Source organism: Hypanus sabinus, chromosome 3 (genome assembly GCF_030144855.1).
Source record: "Hypanus sabinus isolate sHypSab1 chromosome 3, sHypSab1.hap1, whole genome shotgun sequence".
In the NCBI taxonomy this organism is placed as follows: domain Eukaryota; kingdom Metazoa; phylum Chordata; class Chondrichthyes; order Myliobatiformes; family Dasyatidae; genus Hypanus; species Hypanus sabinus.
Genome location: NC_082708.1, coordinates 123,786,764 through 123,805,638, shown reverse-complemented (window position 1 = coordinate 123,805,638; position 18,875 = coordinate 123,786,764). Strand labels below are relative to the sequence as shown.

The 18,875-nt window shown below is 39.3% G+C and overlaps 1 protein-coding gene across 4 annotated transcripts in view; it reads left to right on the top strand.

Annotated features, from left to right (window-relative positions):
• The window catches only part of bbs7 (Bardet-Biedl syndrome 7), a 56,100-nt gene that overhangs the window by 35,882 nt on the left and 1,343 nt on the right, over positions 1-18,875 (top strand). For 2 of the 4 annotated variants that reach the window (XM_059965073.1, XM_059965070.1), the window contains exons 13-18: positions 3,292-3,357; positions 4,448-4,587; positions 12,193-12,357; positions 13,521-13,630; positions 13,722-13,825; positions 17,290-17,413. In XM_059965073.1, the coding sequence (XP_059821056.1) occupies positions 3,292-3,357; positions 4,448-4,587; positions 12,193-12,357; positions 13,521-13,630; positions 13,722-13,825; positions 17,290-17,413 (709 nt within the window). Of the gene's footprint in view, positions 1-3,291; positions 3,358-4,447; positions 4,588-12,192; positions 12,358-13,520; positions 13,631-13,721; positions 13,826-17,289; positions 17,438-18,875 lie in introns of all 4 variants that reach the window. The other 2 variants (XM_059965071.1, XM_059965072.1) reach the window with 2 other exon arrangements.

Here is an 18,875-nt window from a genome sequence, read left to right as displayed (position 1 = left end):
TTGGCTGAGGCTGCGTGTGTATCCTTAAGCAAGGCACTTAACCACAGCTTGCTCTGCGACGACGCCGGTGCCAAGCTGTATGGGTCCTAATGCCCTTTCCTTGGACAACATTGGTGGCATGGAGAGGGAAGACTTGCAGCTTGGGCAACTGCCGGTCTTCCATTTAGTAAAAAACCCTGCCCAGGCTTGTGCCCTGGAAACTTTCCAAACTATCGAGACTAATGGAGGCCTAGACAATACACATATTATAGGACCCTCAATGGACACCAGGAATTGGAGGAGCAGATGTGTATAAAGATTACAGTTAGTTAAAAACATAATAGAGTAGTATTAGTGAGAGATTTTAACTTCCCTAATATTAACTGGGCCACCAGTGTAAAAGGGTTGAAAGGAGTGGAATTTGTGAAATGTGTCCAAGAAAGCTTCTTTTATCGGTACATAGAGGGACCTACTGGAGAGGCTGCAACACTGAACAACCTCCTGAAGAATGAGATAGGGCAAGTTGGTGAGCACTTTGGTGTGTATAGTTTTATCAGTTTTAATATGGTCATGGAGAAGTATAAAGCCAGTTCAGCAGTTAAGGCGTGAATTGAGGCAGAGAAAATTTTGGAGCCATTAGGCCAGTTCTTACAGTGGTTGATTGGTGGAGATTATTTCCAGGGAAATGAACACTAATACCAAGAGGGAGACCTTTAAAGGTGTTAAGTTAAGAATTCAGGGCCTTCATATTCTTGTCTGGGTGAAAGGCAAGGCTGGCAGGGTTAGGAAACCCATGTTGATGAGAAATGTTGACACTCTGGTTAAGTAAAAGAGAAGAGCTTTACCTGTACTTAAGCAGTTAGGAACTAGTAAATCTAGTCTGGCAGATGAGGTGAAGTAAAATCCCAAGGGATTATGTAAGCATATTAAGAGTAAAGGGATTAGCTTTATTTGTTATATGTACATCAAAACATACAGTGAACAACCAATACAGTCAGGATTTGCCGGGGGCAGCCCACAGAAGTCACCATGCTTCCAGTGCCAACATCACATGGTGGAAGTTAAGGGAATGGGGCAAATGAGTGATTTTGACTTGGACCATGTACAAATTAGCAGGGAAGAGGTATTGGAGTCCTTACAGTGTATTTGGGTGAATAAATCCCCAGGGCCTGAACTGGTGCATTCTTGGACATTGTGGGAAGCAAGAGAAGGAATTGTTGAGGCCTTTGCAGAGATTTTTGCTTCACCCTCTGGCCACAGGTAGTGAAGTTCCAGAGGACTGATTAATGGCTGATATAGCATCATTGTTTAAAAAGTGTACGGAAGACAATCAGGACCATCAGGCCAGTGAGCCTGACATCAGTGGTGGGTAAATTGTTGAGGGGGTTTGGGTTGCTGAAGGACAGGATTTACCAACATTTGGGGAGCTGTCTGATGTGGGACAGTCAAATTTGCTTTATGCATGGGAAGTCATGTCTGACAAATCTCTTGGGGGAGGTAACCAAGAGGGTAGCTGAGCGTAAGGCAGTAGATGTTGCCTACATGGATTCAACAAGGCTTTTGAAGAGCTCTCTCATGGCAGACTAGTCTGGAAGGTTAGATCACATAGGATCCAGGGTGAGATAGCGGATTGGATTCATAATTGGCTCACTGGTAGGAAGCAGAGAGTGATGGTCAAAGGTTATCTCACAGACTGGAGGCCTATGTCTAGCAGTGTACCAAAGAGGTCATTGCTGAGACCTTTGTTGTCTGCAATTTATATAAATGATTTGGATCTGGATGATACAAAAATAAAACGTTGAACATGATGACCACTATCACTCCAGAACTGGAAAGATTTTCTAGTTAGCTGATCTTCCCTGTCAGCTGGGAACCATTCCCAATACTCGGTACATGGGAGCAACTTGTTTTGGTAGCAAGAGTTACACAAAATGCTGGAGGAACTCAGCAGAGCATGACAGGAATGAAAGGGTTGATGTATGAGGAATGTTTGATGGCTCCGGGCCTGTACTCACTAGAGTTTAGAAGAATAAGGGAGTATCTCTTTGAAACCTGCTGAATATTGAATGGCCTGGGAAGGCCTGGATAGAGAGAACCGTGGATGGACTAACCACTAATGGAGGAACCCTGCAGTATCCAAAGTTCTTGGAGTAGAATTGTCTTTCGATCGTAAAAAAAACCCCACAAAATTACAAAGAAAAATAATCATCTTTGGTTGGCCCTTGAGAGGCCACCATTTTACTGGAACACACACACAGCTAGCAATTAACCCATTAAACAAGGGGTCTATGGACCCCAGGTTAGGAGCCCCTGGAATAGAGGGATGCCTATTTTGAACAGAGATGAGGAGAAATTTCTTTAGCTAGAGGGTAGTGAATCTGTGGAATTCATTGCTACAGATGGCTGTAGAAGCAGAGTCATTGAGTATATTTAAAGCAGAGGTTGATGGGTTCTTGATTTGTCAGGCTGTTGTAGGTTACGGGGAGAAGGCAGGAGAATGGGATGCAGAGAGATAAATAGATAGTGTAGAATGTTATGAAAAATTACTGGGGGTCTTAATCAGCTTGGTTTGTGGTCTGAGGATTGGCAAATGGCTTTCAATCAAGATAAATATAAGGTATTACATTTTGGGAGGTCAAACCATGTTAGGACTTATACAATGAATGGTAGAGCCCTGGGGATTGTTGTGGAACAATGTGATCAGGAATGCAAGTGGATATTTTGTTGAAAACGGTGTTACAGGTAGTTTAGGTGGTGAAGAGGGCATTTGACATGCTGGCCTTCAAGAGATTTAAAAGGGGCAGCTTCTTCATGCAAAGGATGATGTTTATTTGGAATGAGTTGCCAGAAATAATAGTTGAGGTGGGCACAATAGCAACATTTAAAAGCCATCTAGGTAAGTGCATGGAGAGAAATAATTTAGAGTACTATTGACTGAACATCAGCAGATGGAACTAGCTTGCTGGATATCGCATGAGCTGGATATAGATGAGCTGGACCAAAGGACCTTGTTCTATGCTGTATCACTGTGATAAAGGAAGGGAAGCATCAGAGAATAATGTTCCATTGTGAAATGTGAAATTAAAAACTAAGCTGAAAACTAATAGTAGACGGGTGTAAGGTTTGAACAGACCTTGAAGTATACATAAAATATATTGGTGATGTGAAAGAAATTAAAAGAGCTAAGATACACTTTTTTTAAAAAAAAGTCAGATGATAGGTAATACTGTTAGCTTTTAGGAGATGCTGTAACTTTTAGTCTGTTTTTAAAATAGTCTCATATTTGCAACTTGTTTGTATTTTTTTTCATAGCAGAATGGTAATTTTCTCCTGGCTACTTATCGATGCCAAGCAAATACCACCAGGTTGGAACTAAAGGTTTGTAAAGTCATAAAATATCTTATGATGATGGAATTTCTTACAAGTTTACGAAAATTAGACCTACAATATATGTGAAGGTCTAATCTCAGCCTTGTAATACAGCTTATATCTAGGAGATCAAATTTATTATTGACAAATCATATTATTATTTTAATTTTTCTACCATTTTAGGGTTTTATTTTAATAGCTATTATTTTAATTAATCAGTTGAAGTAACCTTTATAGTTTCCAAATATCCTTTGATGTTGATATATAGCTTTGATAGAGGATAAGTCTCCACTCCCACATTCACATCTTCAATTCCTGTGAAAGGCTATTTTGGGGGCCGCCCCCACATAAAATATTGATTGATATCAACTGAAGTCTTGTGATGACTCCAAAATATGGAGGGAATCAGCTTGTTCTGTCAAGTAAGGGTGAGCAGGATCATGAGTGGCAAGTTTGGGCAAAGGGTAGAGTGCAACTCAAGTTGGCTCATTGTATTTTAAATGCATTGTTTTCAATCCCATAATTGATCAAGGAATAGCACAATTGTTTGCGTTTGTTGTTTTGTCAATATTTATCCCTCAATAAATAAAATTTCTAGTCAATATAATTACCTTTTTATTAATAGTGGAATCTTGTTGTTTCCTACACCACACACACTGCCACAATAACTGCAATCATTTGTAACCATTTTAGTATTTCCTGAAAGGCACAACATAAATGTGACTTATTCCTAAACCATTTTATAATATGCGGAATCTTCTCATAGCTTGAACTCATTCCAAGAATACTGAATTCGATATGTCAATTAACATTTGAGATTCAAGTACCAGGTTCATATTTAAGAATAGCCATGAAGTAGACTAGCTTTCTGCCTGTTTCCCAAATATGATTATCTGTAATAATTTATTATAAATCCATTAAGAGGTATGTTAGCAATGAACATAACAATCTTCTGGGTTTTTTTTCCAAGCCCTCAAGTAGCTTTGGAGAATTAGTTTAATATACCAATGTATAACAGTTTCAAATTTGTGACTCTAAAGGCAGGGATATATAGAATAAGATGCCTTTTCAGACGATAAACTTCACTTTCTTTTTACAGATCCGTTCAATTGAAGGGCAGCATGGAACATTACAAGCTTACATTACTCCACGGCTCCAGCCTAAAACATGCCGGGTCCATCAGTATCAGATCAAACCATTATCACTCCACCAGAGGACACATATTATTGATCATAACAGGTAGATTAATAATATGAGAAGTAATAGAGTTATAGAGTAATACAGAACAGAACAATGCCCACCATATCTATGCTGACCAGCAGCCATCATCTTGTAGCATTTATAGTATACAAAATGGTAGTGCACAGAGATCTGTGGCTTCTCCAGTTCCCAACAATGGTGCTAGTTTTAAATTCTTAGATAGCATTTTGAAGTGTCTGGTCAGGGATTTCAGACAATCAAAGCTTTGAGAATATAGCACCGCTGAACTCTTAGACCAAATTACATTTAATCTGCCAGCACCAGAGTTATTAGGGGTGCTCAATGGACACCAGACCTAGTGACAGTGACTTGGCCTAGGCAGCTCAGCTGAAGAAGCAGCAGAAGCAGGCAGTGTGAGAGGAAATAGAAACGTGGCAAAAGCCGGGGCACTAGCTAGGCTGAAAGCTAACCCGACCAAGCTGGTGGTGCCATCACTTTTCCTGGCAATGTCCGCTTGATAGAAAATAAAATGGACTTGCTGAAACTGAGAGTGAATGCACAGAAAGAGATGAGAAACTGCTGCATTCTGGTTTTCATCAAAATGTAGCTTAACAACAATTTGCCTGATGGTTCATCTTGTTAGGGAACTCCCTGTTAGGGAAATCCAAAGAAGGTGATCTCTGTGAGTACATTAACAAAGGTTGGTGCATAAACTCATCTGGCCGTAACGGTTCTGGGGCCATTGAATACCTTACAATTAAATGCTGGCCATATTACCCAATCAGGGAGTTTGTTGTTGTGTTCATCATTACTATCTGCAAACGCCAAAGATGCACTGGGAGAGCTTGACGGTGTCATCAGCACTGTACAACAGTGGTCCCCAACCAATGCCGTGGACCAGTGGTTGGGGACCACTGCTGTACAAAACAAGTTCTCTTCATATTTGCAGGGGACTTCAATCATGATAACCTGTAGGACATTCTACCTAAATTCCACCAACATGTTACCATGGCCACTAGGGGAACAAACAGACTGGGCCATATATATACAAACAGACACTAAGCATTCCCACATCCTTATTTTAGCCTCTCTGACCATATCTCCATAATGTGAATCCCAGCATGATGAAAATGGAGGAACTAGATAAGAGGACCATCGTTGAATAGCTTAATGAGGCATTCTCTATCTTCAGGACTGTTTTAAAGGACTAATTGGCAAGTGTTCAAGGAGGCTGCCTCAAATGGGGAAGACACGGCTCTGAGACCTCGTCTATCATGGCCACATCTGTAAGTGTGTAGAGGATGTTGGTACCTCAAGAACAGTCATCTCACAACCCAACCAGAAGCACTGGCTGAATGCAGAGGTGCACTCCCTACTAAAAGTTTGGGACACTGCTTTCAAGTCTGGAGACAGAACATCTCTTGGAGCCGCCAGGAGAATCCTCATCTTGGGTATCAAGAGGGCAAAGATTTACCTAAAATTCAGGAACACCTGTCCGATAACATTCAGCAGTGTATGTGGCATTACTGACGACATGAGAAGGACTTTGCAGAGAATCAACCCCCCACCACCCCACAAGACAGCCGGATCAGATAACATCTCAGGCTGAGTATTCAGGGAGTGTGCATGCCAGTTCACTGACATCTTCAACACTTCTCTCATTCAGGCTGCAATCGCCTCATGCTTCAAATCTGCCACTGTCAATCCTGTATCTAAGAACTCTATATCTTCAGAACTAAACGACAAATCCCAGTGGCACTGACACCAATTATCATGAAGTGCTTTGAACGGCTGATGATGGCACATATCAAAAACACCTTTCTTGCCACACAGGACACTCACCAATATGCTTACTGACAGAACTGCTCTACGACAGATGTCATTGCATCTGTCATGCACCTGGCCCTGACACAGCTGGAAAACAGGAACACTTGTGTCAGAATGCTGTTCCTGGATTTCAATTCGGCATTCAACACAGACCAAATTCCTTCTCCTCTGTCTAATTACATCTCTGTGCAACTGGGTGTGGGACTTCCCAACCACTTGACTTGAGATAGTCAGGATACACAACTGTTCCTCCCTTCCCATCATCCTCAGCAAGGGTGCCTCCCCACAGGGCTGTGTGCTGAGCCTGTTGCTGTACACTCTCCTCACACATGACTGCAGAGCCAAACACTCGAGAAATCACATTATCAAATTTGCCGATGACACAACAGTGGTGGGGCTCATCGTCAATGACGATCAGATGCTTTACAGAGAGGAGGTGGAAGAGCTTAAAGTCTGGTGCTAGGCAAATAAGCTCTTCCTCAATGTTAGCAAGGCAAAGGAGATGGTTATCAACTTCAAAGATTCAAAAGTACATTTATTATCAAAGCATAGATTCAGAATATAACTGCTGAGATTTGTCCTCCTGCAGGCAGTCACAGAACAAAGAAACAGCATGGAACCCGTTCAGACAAAACAGCAAACACCCCAATGCACTTAAAAAGAACAGATTGTGCAAACGGCAAAATGTGAGTGAACAACATAAAATATCAGACATCAAACCAGGAGTCCTGGAGTATTCAGTTCAGTGCCTTGCCACTAGCCAACTGCAGGCTGCAGAGCTATTCTTTGCCAAGGCACCCTAGTCAGCACTGAAGTGCCCTGATCAAACCAGAAACATGTGCAACATGAACCTCAAAGTCCCCCAAAATGAGTCCACAGCCATGAGCCTCATCGATCAATTCTTGCAAAGTGGAACCACTTTCTTCTAACAGCAGCTAGTGAGAGGGAGAGGAAAACTGGTCAAACACAGGCATGCAGTACCAAACACCCGCCCGCCCTCTGCTCTCATCCTTGTCGACTTTAACCTTGCTCGGCCTCTCAATCGGAGAGAGGCAGTGGAGTTGATCATGGGCTCACCTCTAGACCTTCAAGGTCTTCAGGCCACACATTCCACTCCCTACCTCACCAAATTTCCTCAGAGAGAGCAATTTGCCTGATTACTCGATAGGCCCAAAAGCACACCATTAAAATGTAAATCACAGGCTGCATTCACACGCAGAAGAAGTAGTTTTGTGAAATGTTCGCAAGACATCGCCGTTGGTTGCTGTTGCCATCTTATCTTAGCTCAGTTCAGTTTTGTCTTAACTCTGGTTCAGGAGAACTCGTATCACTCACAACCCTGTTCACATCAGCAGCACGGCAGTGGAAACTGCAAGCAGTTTTAAGTTTCTGGGAGTGCACATCTCACACAAACTCTCATGATCCAGAACACATTCTGCGTAATCAAGACAGCTCACCAACGCCTCAACTTTCTGAGGTATCTGAGGCGAGTGGACTATGCACATCAATTCTCATGTCCTTCTACCTATGAGCAGCAGAAAGCATCCTAACTTGCTGTATCACTGCATGGTACGGAAACTGAACTGTGGTGGACAGGAAGGTTCTACAATGGGCAGTCAACAGGTGTTCTTTATCTAATTGTGTTTTTCTTTTATGCTGCATCAGATCCGGAATAACAATTACTTTGGTCCCTTTTACATGTGTGCTGGAAATGATGTTATACAGTCTTGAATATTGAATTTAGCCCAAAGTCTTCAATGCCAAGGCAATTCAAGTGGTCATCTAGACTCTGCTTAAATGTGTCAGCAACTGTGTTTACACTGCTATCAGGCAATGCATTCCAATTACTCACCACTCTCTGGTGGAAAAATGTCCCCACAGATCCTCTCTAAATCCCCTTTTTATGAATCTATGTCTGTCTTTTTTATCTATCTCTGATATGGATAACAGTTTCCTGCAACCTATCCAATCTATACCCATGATAATTTTTATATACCTCAAGTGTGTCCTCTGTTAATCTTCTCTGAACCAAGAAAAAGAGATCTTGTCTTGCCTCATAACTGAAATGCTTCATTCTAGGCAATCTGCTGAAGTGTGAAAAACAGATTTTTATGAGAGAGAAACTATTTTAAATAACTTTTATTTTTTCATCCATATGGTTGTAAATTGTACCTAAAATCATTCAATGAGATACTATTAAATTAAATAATGGTATAAATTGAGATTCCAGTGTGCTTTGAGGTATGGTAATTCAGGAAGGATGCATTGTCTAGGTGGGTTGCAGTTTCACAAGAATCATATTAAAATAGTTAAATCAAAAAGAGCTAGATAGTCTTGACTAGCTAATGTATCTAAGATAATTAAAGTGCTTGACGGAGTAAATAAATAATTCCTGCATGGTGGGGCCTCAGGCAGTTCAGTAGTAAAATCAAAGAGCACAATGCATAAAAGATTAGTAAAATCCTGGAAGTATTGCTTTTCCTCTGCCACTAACAGAATGATTTTAAGGCTAGTTTATCTATTCTCAAAATTTCAGAATTGAGACTGATGGATATTTAATTTGGAACCAAGTTAGTAAAGTACAGATAAGATATGACCTAAGTATTTGAGTAGTGGAATAGACTTGAAGACTAGATGTTCTTGAATCTTTCAGTGTATGATAACTTTGGATAGCTTAGTACTTCTTATGGAGGAGATTTTATAATCTTGCTTTAGTCCAGATTCCATTGTTGAAGAAGGAAAAATCATGAAGTTATTCAAAATCTACCCATTGCACTAGAAGTTCTAAAACCATGGAAATGTATACTAAGAGGGTTTCACTTTCCAATTTCTTTCAGTGCTATGGGATGGTTTTACATGCATGGTCTATAAGGATTTTTATTAAACAAGTAACCATACATAATTTCAAGTGTTGTGCAGAAAGCTGTAACTTACTTCTGAAAATCACTCGCTATAATGGAAGCTCTTAAATCGACAGCTCTTGAAGGGAAACTTTTTTTTCCAAGTAATAAAGATAAATCTGATCTAATTGGAGCAGACAAAATGAATACTTCTCCCACAGATAATGGAATGTCACGGTACCTGAATTGATTATCTAGGGAAGCACAGGATATTGGGGTCTACTTAGAGAAAACAGAATGCTTTAACCTGTAAAATCTGAACCATCAGAGGGATTCTATGGTTGTCTCAAAGGTGAACCACAACACTTTCTTTGGTAAGAACTGCCCCTTTGATTCAGTTTTGAATCAAAGTCTTCATCCATCTTCTGAAGCCTACTTTTTAAGTTAATGCCATATTATTTCTTCAGATTATGTATATGCTTCAGCAGGAACATGAGAATTGCATTGTTCACCAATTAATGTCTTTGCTGGATCCCAGCAACTTCATTGTGTACTTCCACTGTGTGAACAGAAGCTACCAGTTCATCTTTACATTCTGCATAAAATACATGGAGAAATGTGATTGATTTGCACTTATACTAAGTCATGTAATGCATAAAGATTATACACTAAATGGTAGAATTTTGTAGCTTTTGTAATGGTATTATAGAGTTGTAATTAATTTGACATGTTTGTTTTGCTGCGAATATATATTGTTCTCTTATTAAATAAAAAGTATGTAAATGGTTTTCTATGTAAAATCGTTTGTGGCTACAGGAATGTAGTATGCAACCAATGACCACTTTATTAGGAACCTCCTGTACCTAATAAAGTGACCACTAAATATGCTTGTGGTTTTCTGCTGCTGTAGCCCGCCCAGTTCAAGGTACGACATGTGTGTTCAGAGATGCTCTTCTGCCCATCACTGTTGTACTGTCAGCTTCCTGTCAGCTTGAACCAGTCTGGCCATTCTCCTCTGACCTCTCCCATTAACAAGACATTTTCACTGTCAGAACTGCCACTCACTGGATGCTTTTTGTTTATCTGTAAACTCTAGAGACTGTTGTGCGTGAAAACCTCAGGAAATCAGCAGTTTCTGAGATACTCAAACCATCCTGTCTGGCACCACCAGTCATTCCATGGCCACTGAGTTCATAGGTCCTGTTTATTTTTTAAGAATATGTTGGTGGAGGATGAGAATAAGAAGTGAATGATATTGTAGACCAGCTTAATAATTAAATTAAGGTTTTATTAAAGTACTGAGTTCTGCCCACTATTACTAATAAGTCACAATTTTAAAATCTCAGTTGTATAAATACTTCACTGCACACCATAAAGATTTAGGGTATTAGAAATACTATAATCAGCTACAGTGCTTGTCACCAGGGTGGGAATCCAATGTTGATTGATTCTTGTTAGACTATGTGACATGAGCATTATAAACCATTAGTCATGGTATAGCCCCATTCTTGAAATCAGATAACAAATTATTTTCTATTATATACAGTGGATTCCAGTTATTTGGGACACTTCAGGACAAGTATATTTTGGCTCAATTAAGCTGCTGTCCCAATTAACCAAAGTTGCATGGAAATAGTTAAAAAGGTATAAAAAAGACTACCATTTAACTGAGTAATAAATTATGTATTTAAATGAAACACAGAACCAATTAGAACACTAGAAATAATATCACAGTACTATAAAACTCTTAGGTCCTAATAGTTATTGATGGAGAGGTTCATCTTGTGTTCCTTTGATTAGCTGTAAATGAACAAAGTCAGTGCAGACACCTAGTGCAGATAATTGGTTGTCTGTCATATCCAACAATGACAAGAGACCTGTGCGGGAGAGTTTTTAAAGTGGAAAAGCCATTGCACTGGGGCAGTTCCACTCTCTTGAACTTGGAAGTCCAAGTCCAGTGGTATGAGTAGTCGTCACAAACTGGGAACTTCCTTGGCTGCAGTAGATGACCATGCCATCTTCTGTACCTTGTCATGACCTTCATTATCCACAAAGCATTGCAGAATCACCTTTCTGGCCATTGGATCTTACTGTTGATCTCATCTGTGCAGTCCACTGGAGCTGATTTGACATGCTGGGGATAGACATGTCCCCCTCTCACTGGAATACAAGACCTGCTGTCTACCCTCACTTGGTTTAGCCCACCTGTTGGAGTGTACTGGGGTGTGATTGCTGTCACATGCAAACAGATACTTGGAGCTACAGGTGAGAACTGAGTTTCTGGTGGGGACCAAAGGTGAGTGAGCTGCCTCAGGATGGACATGACAAGCCTCTTCACAAGAAGTGCTCCCCTCCCTGCATAGATAATGGACTGCCTTCATACAATGCATTCGACGTTTGCATCCTCAGTCTTCATTTCCATCATAGCATTCAATATGATTGTTGATAGCTTCATATTTTTTGTAGTTACTAACTTATTTAAGTAGTGAATTTTTAAATCTTCATTTCCAGTGGTTTGTGGTATCTCCAAGCCTGAATGTTTAAAACAGCAGTGAGCAAAACAGTTCTGAATTGCCTTAATGTTTATTTCTTGCCATCCATCAGTGACAAAAATCACTGCTTTCTAAAAACAAGCACAGGCAACTGACACTATTTAAAATCAGTTCTAAACACGGTGTAGTGTTTAATGGCTACACAAGTGCACACGACTGATGCTAGTTAGAAACAGTTCAGCAACAATTTCCTGTCCCAATTAAGTGGCATAGTGTCCCAAATTAACAAAGGGAATCCTGATGATTTTCTAAATTGGTTTTGTTCTTTAACAGTTGTTCCAATTGACCAGAATCCGCTGTATTTCCATCTTTGGAAGATAAGGGGGCAATATCATAGAATTAGAAAGTGGCTATCACTGCAGTTTTCATTAATAGTAATTTTTACTCCCTGTTCTCCCTCCCCCCACCTGTTTTCTGTGTAACAGACCAGTAAATTCACTGACTCTGACAGGACAGTTCAGCTTTGCAGAAATTCACTCCTGGGTCGTCTTCTGTGTGCCGGAAGTACCAGATAAAGTTCCAGTGGGTGATAGTGTTACATTTTACTTCCAAAATACATTTCTGGACACACAGTTAGAATGTACCTACAGGTAAGTGAAATTACTATGCTAGTTGTAAAATGAGTCAACAATGGTAACACATTTTCTTGTAGCTGAACTATCTTCCAACCAACTTGTATCAACCTTAACTGTGCTGCTTCATATCCAAATATACTCTGTCATTACCTGTCAGTGATTTACAATTGCTTGGTATAAAAAATTCTTTCATATGTTTAAGTATCTTCATAACTTCACTCCTCCCTATTTGTTTAACTTCATTCGGCTCCTGTAATCTTTCAGAATCAGAATTAGGGTTGCTATCATTGATGTATGTTATGAAATTTGTTTCATAAACTCTATAATTATTCTTGTGCATATCCCACTTGTATTTCACTTCAGTTTTGGCTTCTGTTATTTAGACCCTGAATTCTGAATTTTTCTCACTATTACTTATCCTTTAAGGTGCTGTTTTTAGTATACCTCTGACCAAGTTTATTTAATTTACTTAAAGTGTATTTTAAGTTGTAAAGGGTGTAGGGCTAGCAAAGAATAAATAAAATGTATATGATTAGGGTGGATGCTTAAGGTTCAGACAGAAGTGACGGCTAGAATCTGGCTCAGAAATAAACTGTTGGAGGAAGTCATTTGGTCAGGTAACATTGTAGGGGGAAGGAATTGCTTATGGGCTCCCTCTCTTCATGCAGGCTATCTTCCCTCTCCAATCTCAGTCTCGATGCAGGGTCATATGCTTTTCTGCTTTCTGGTATCTAACTGGTTTTGCTAACAGGTTTTGAAAATGATACTTCCAAAAGCTATTCATCATAGAGATTTACATTGTTTTGCAAGTGAAAAATTAAGAACTTCATTATGTACAGTATCACATTATGTTAAAGAAAATATCCATCATTAGGATTCTGAGAATAAAAATGTCTTGTATAATGACGTTTCATTAAATTATCATTTTTTCTGTCTCTTAACAGCACTAAAACTCAATTATATTTGAGTATCATTTGTTCATGCATTTGTGTAAATCCTTTGATATAAAATTTATATTATTTTTGTCATCGTCTCGCCAAGGAAGCTGAATTGATTATAGAGAGTAGTTTATTTATCTCAGTTTCAGTTTATTGTAAAATGGAATCTTTGTTCTTTTATGTTGCTCTAGTAGAATTGACCCTCAGGAATGTTAATGTGCACTTTGCACTTAATTTTAGAAAAGGTGAAGGAACTTTTAAATCTGACAACATCTCTACCATTTCCATTCTGAAGGATGTACTAACCAAAGAAGCTACAAAAAGAAAAATCAATCTCAATATTTCATATGGTGAGAACTAAACCGTAACTTGTTTCAGATGTCCTAGAATTTAAATATTTATAAACTGCTTTTCTGAAGGATATATGCTTTCTTTTTGAAGATGTGAATGAGGAATCAGTAAACTATACTTTAAAACTGATCCATCCCAAATTGGAACATCAGTTGTTGTTAGCCAAGAAAGTCCAGCTGATTGATGCTTTGAAGGTGAGTTGTTGCATTGTTAATGTAGCAAAACTGTATATAAGATTTTTAAATATTTATATTCCATCAAACTTAGTCAATTAAAAAAAACTGTTCACTTCTGCAAAACAACCTGCTGAGAGCAAGATGAGGGAAGTAGTCACCTTCAGTAATTACTAATATTTGCTCATATAAATAGATTTTCTGGAAGCTAATGTAGATCTAAAGTGAGCTGGATTGGGCATTTATACCCCATGCATTTCATATCACAGCCAGGTAAACTGGCATATTTTAGTTGGGTATCTCATTGCCCATCAACTTTGTGATGCTAACCTGTTCTAAGGAGCTGCTATTTTCTCGAGAGCATTTCATACTACAGTAACATCATTGTTATTTTGTTACTACTTACCTTTGCAATAGAAATGTCATTGGCTACATTTCCAGTATTACCAATGTTTAAGAGGTTTGACATAATATAAAAACATTTTTGCACGCACTTCAATGGCATATTGCTTTCCTCATTTTGACTTGGCTTGTGCTTTTCCTTCTATACTCTCTAACCACCTTGTGTCCGTGTGGACTTCTATCCCTTTATTTCTTCTGGCTTCAGCTTTTCATTATTCCTTTTCCTTCTGGTATTCCTGCTGTGGTCCCAAACTTCAGACCTTCTTGACTGACTAGACAATCCGATCAGCATCCTTCAACACCTTTTTTTTCACCTTGTCCTTTGTGCACCCTACAATTGCTGGCATGTTTTCAGCTATCCGGACACAAGGTCCAGTTTACTTTCTTCACTCCTGCTTTCCTGTGTTTGATTTATTATCAGCTTTAGTATTACTATGTTTCTGTGAAACAGTTTGATGTGTTTATAAATATAGGGTACAGTGAGGGTGACTGGCCTTAGCATAAAGGCATTGTGACAAAGTTTAATATCTGGGAGTCCTAGCCTATAAAAATCAATGATGAGATTCAAGGTCAACTGTAGTCATTTTTAATATAAAAGAAGATATTTGTGGTTCTGAGGCCATCCATTCAGCCCAAGGACACAATCATAGGTGTTATTCCAGAGCCGTACCTAGAGTAAACAATCTTCAGCTGTTTAATTTATGACTCCCTCCTGTCATCACAGAAAATGTTTCATTCCCTAATGAAGATCCATAGTGCAATTCCATCTATAACCCCTCAGGTAATGCAGCAGACTGTATCTGCATGTAGTAAGTCCCAGACAAAGATTGAGCATGGGCTGATAATCATGTACATTGTGTCCACTCTATTTCCATTAAGTGTGGCTCTGATCAACAGTGAAAACATTATCAAGTACTGTCAGCACCAGACTCTTAAATACTTGGCCACAAGGAATAGAATCTTTGATGAGAGGCTTGCATCCTGATTCCCTGAAGATCTGAATTCTCAGCTTGTTTGATTAACTGACCCCATCGTCTACTTTTATAAACTCCCCATTCTTCATGTTAACTATATTTTCTCTCACCATCAACCATTTATAAGTTCCTGGTATAGCAACCTACCAAAGGTTCTTTGACAACAGTTCTCAGTCTGGTGAGCTCCACTACCTAGAAAAAGACCATAAGATATAGGAACAGGATTAGACCACTTGGCCCATTGAGTCTGCTTCGCCATTTCATCATGGCTGATCCATTCCCCTTTTAGCCCCAATCTGCTGCCTTCTCCCTACATCCTTCATACCCTAACTAATCAAGAATCTATAAAACTCCACCTTAAATATACCCTCTGACATGGCTTCCACAGCCTCCTGTAGCAATGAATTCCAGCTTCACCACTCTCTGGCTAAAGAAGTACCTCCTGAACTCTGTTTTAAATGGACATCCCTCTATTCTGAGACCTGTGTCCTGTGGTCTTAGACTCCCCCACTATAAGAAATCTCCACTTCTACTCTATTTAGGCCTTTTAGCATTTGATAGGTTTCAATGAGATCCTACCCCCTCCCCCATTCTTATGAATTCCAGTGAGTAGAGGCCCAGAGCCATTAAACGGTCTTCATATGATAAGCCTTTCAATCCCGCAATCATTTTCGTGAAACTCCTTTGAACCCTCTCCAATGTCAGCACATCCTTTCTTAGCTAAGGTGCCCAAAACTGCTCACAATACTCCTAGTAAGGCCTCACCAGTGCTTGTAAAGCCTTAGCATTACGTCCTTGTTTTTATATGCTAGTCCTCTCAAAAGGAATACTAACGTTGCATTTGCCTTCCTCACCACTGACTCAACCTGCAAATAAACCTTTCAGGAATCCTGCATGAGAACTCCCAAGACCCTTGGCACCTCAGATTTTTGAATTTTCTCTCCATTTAGAAAATAATCTATGCTTTTCTAAAGTGCATGACCATATGCTTCCCAACATGTATTCCATCTGTGACTTCTCTACCCTTTTCCTTAATCAGCCTTAAGTCCTTCTGTAGCCTCTGTTTCCTCAACTCTATCTGCTTCTCCATCTATCTTTGTGTTGTCTACAAACTTGTCCAGAAAGCCATCCATTCCATCATTCAAGTCATTGAAATATAATGTAAAAACAAATGATCCCTGCACAGACCCCTGTGAAACACCACCTGTTTACCAGCAGTTTATCAGAAAAGGCTCCCTTTGTTCCTACACTTTGCCACCTGCCAACCAGCCAATACTGTATCCATGCCTGTATCTTTTCTGTGTCTCGTGTGAAACCTTGTCAAATGCTTTCGAAAATCCAAGTACACAACATCAACCTTTGTCTGTCCTGTTTGTTGTTTCTTCAAAAAATTCCAACAGTTTGTCAGGCAGGTTGTTCTCTCAAGGAAACCATGCTGACTTTGGCCTATTTTATCATGTGCCTCCAAATACCCTGAAACCATATCCTTAGCTTGTTTACTTTGGCTTTTTTCTTAAAGATATGCCGGACGCGCTCCGGCTAGCACTACACCCCTGGCTAACACAAGGGTGCATAGTGCTGGAAGTAGATTCAGAAGAGATATCAGAGGTAAGTTTTCTCATATGGAGTGGTGGGTGCATGGAATGCACTGCCAGTAGCAGTGGTAGAGGCAGATACAATAGGGTCTTTTAAGAGACTTACATAGGTAAATGAAGCTTAGAAAAATAGAGGACTATGCAGTAGGTTAACTAGCCAGTTTCCAGAGCAGGTTACTTGGTTGGCACAACATTGTGGGCCAAAGGGCCTGTAATGTGCCGTAGATACTATGTTCCATGTTCTGTATTCTATGTTCAAACATAATATAACATGACATTTATAGGTACTGTAATTGGTTTATTATTGCCTCATGTATTATGCAATACAGTATTAAGTTGTTGGTTTGCCTGTGCTGGTAGATCATTCCATTCATACATACAAAAGCGGTGAAAAATGCAGAATATGATGTCATAGTTAGAGACAAAGTGCAGAGTACAACAACAGTAAAATGTAGGAAGTCTGTGAAATTCAACATTGAGATCTTTCTGATTAGGTGATTCTTTCCATTTGCAGGAACTACAAGTTTATGAAGGAAATGTGGATTTCCTAATACCTGAATATCGGTCAATTTTGGAGGAAGCTGATAATCTGCTCGAGGAATTCAAGAAGCAGCCTGCTCACTTGGAGAGATTGTATGGCAAGTACCATAAACAGAGTAAATGTAAATGCCTCTTCAAAATGTATAGTATGCACCAAATGTATTATTTTCAGATCCTTCCCTCCCTCTAAAATCACAATGCTTTCAATTTAAATGACCAGCACAGTTAATATCATAGAATGTATTCTTCATCGGACTATTTCACCTGCATCATTTGGTACCTTTTAATTGTGATGAGGGTTGCTGTCTCAACCACCCTTCCTAGCAATGACTTCCAGACCCTGCCGTCCTCTGAGGTTGATGAGATGAGGTAGATTAATAGCTTGGCACAGACTAGATGGGGTGAGGGGCCTGTTTCTGTGCTATAATGTTGTATAACTCTATGAGAGGTATACATGGAGTAGATAGTCAAAATCTTTTTCCCATTATCCTGGCATCAATAAAAAGAGGCACAATTTTCAGGTAAGAGGTAGCAGTTTTAAAAGGGATCTGTGAGATATGATTTTTTACACAGAGAATGGATGATAGCTGGAATAGGCTGCTGCCAGAGAAGGTGGTGGAATTAGTTACCATCACTGTGTTTAAATGTACTTGGACACACACTTAACTAGGCAAGGCATGAAAGATACAAATCTAATGCAGATGAGAGAGATTTGTGCAAATGTTTTTGGTGGGCAGCAAGGCCTGTTTCTGTTTTGGCATTTTAGACACTTCTTGCTGGGGGAAATTGTTGCCCTGGGAGTTGATGTAGCCTTGGTGAATGACTGGATGAACAGGGGTTTTTCCACATCTTCCCTTTCATCTTTCTGCCAATTATTTTAATTACATGCCTCCTAGCTTTTAATGCTGAAAGAAATTACACCATTTGTTATTACTCAGTCTACACCCCTAATAATGTTATATATCTCTGTTAAATCACTTGAGTCTCCTTTATTCCATAATGTTTGAAAATTCATCATTTTTCACACTGTACAGATGCATTTTCATCTGTCTTAATCTTATCCAGACTTTGTTTCACTTCACTAAAAGATTTCAAGAGGTTCTAAAAATTGACATTTTTATTGGTTTGCAATCTTCAGCCTGATTGCTTAGCTGACTTAATGACATTGCAGTTATTAGACCTCTGTGATCCTGCACAGATGCCGACTGATTGCAGGTTATGCTTGAAAAGTGGAAGTTTGTGTTACAATACCAAACTATAGTGTTGAAAGCAAGTTCTTTAAATGTCTACATCTTGTAATACCTTTGACACTGGTTAGAATATCCTTTCCATATCACTATCAGTTAACTCAGCAGAGCCTTCCTAACCTGTTGAACACCCAGTTTTGGAGAATTAATTCTGTCTTCCATCATATCTGTGGAAAATTGATGAAAATAAGTTAAAGATAAAACATTGTACAAAGTTACTTTTGAAAGTAGTATTTCTTAAACTGATGCACTGTGGGATACATCATTATATTAAAACTAATTATCTTTTATCTTTGTTCTCTCTGCACCTCCA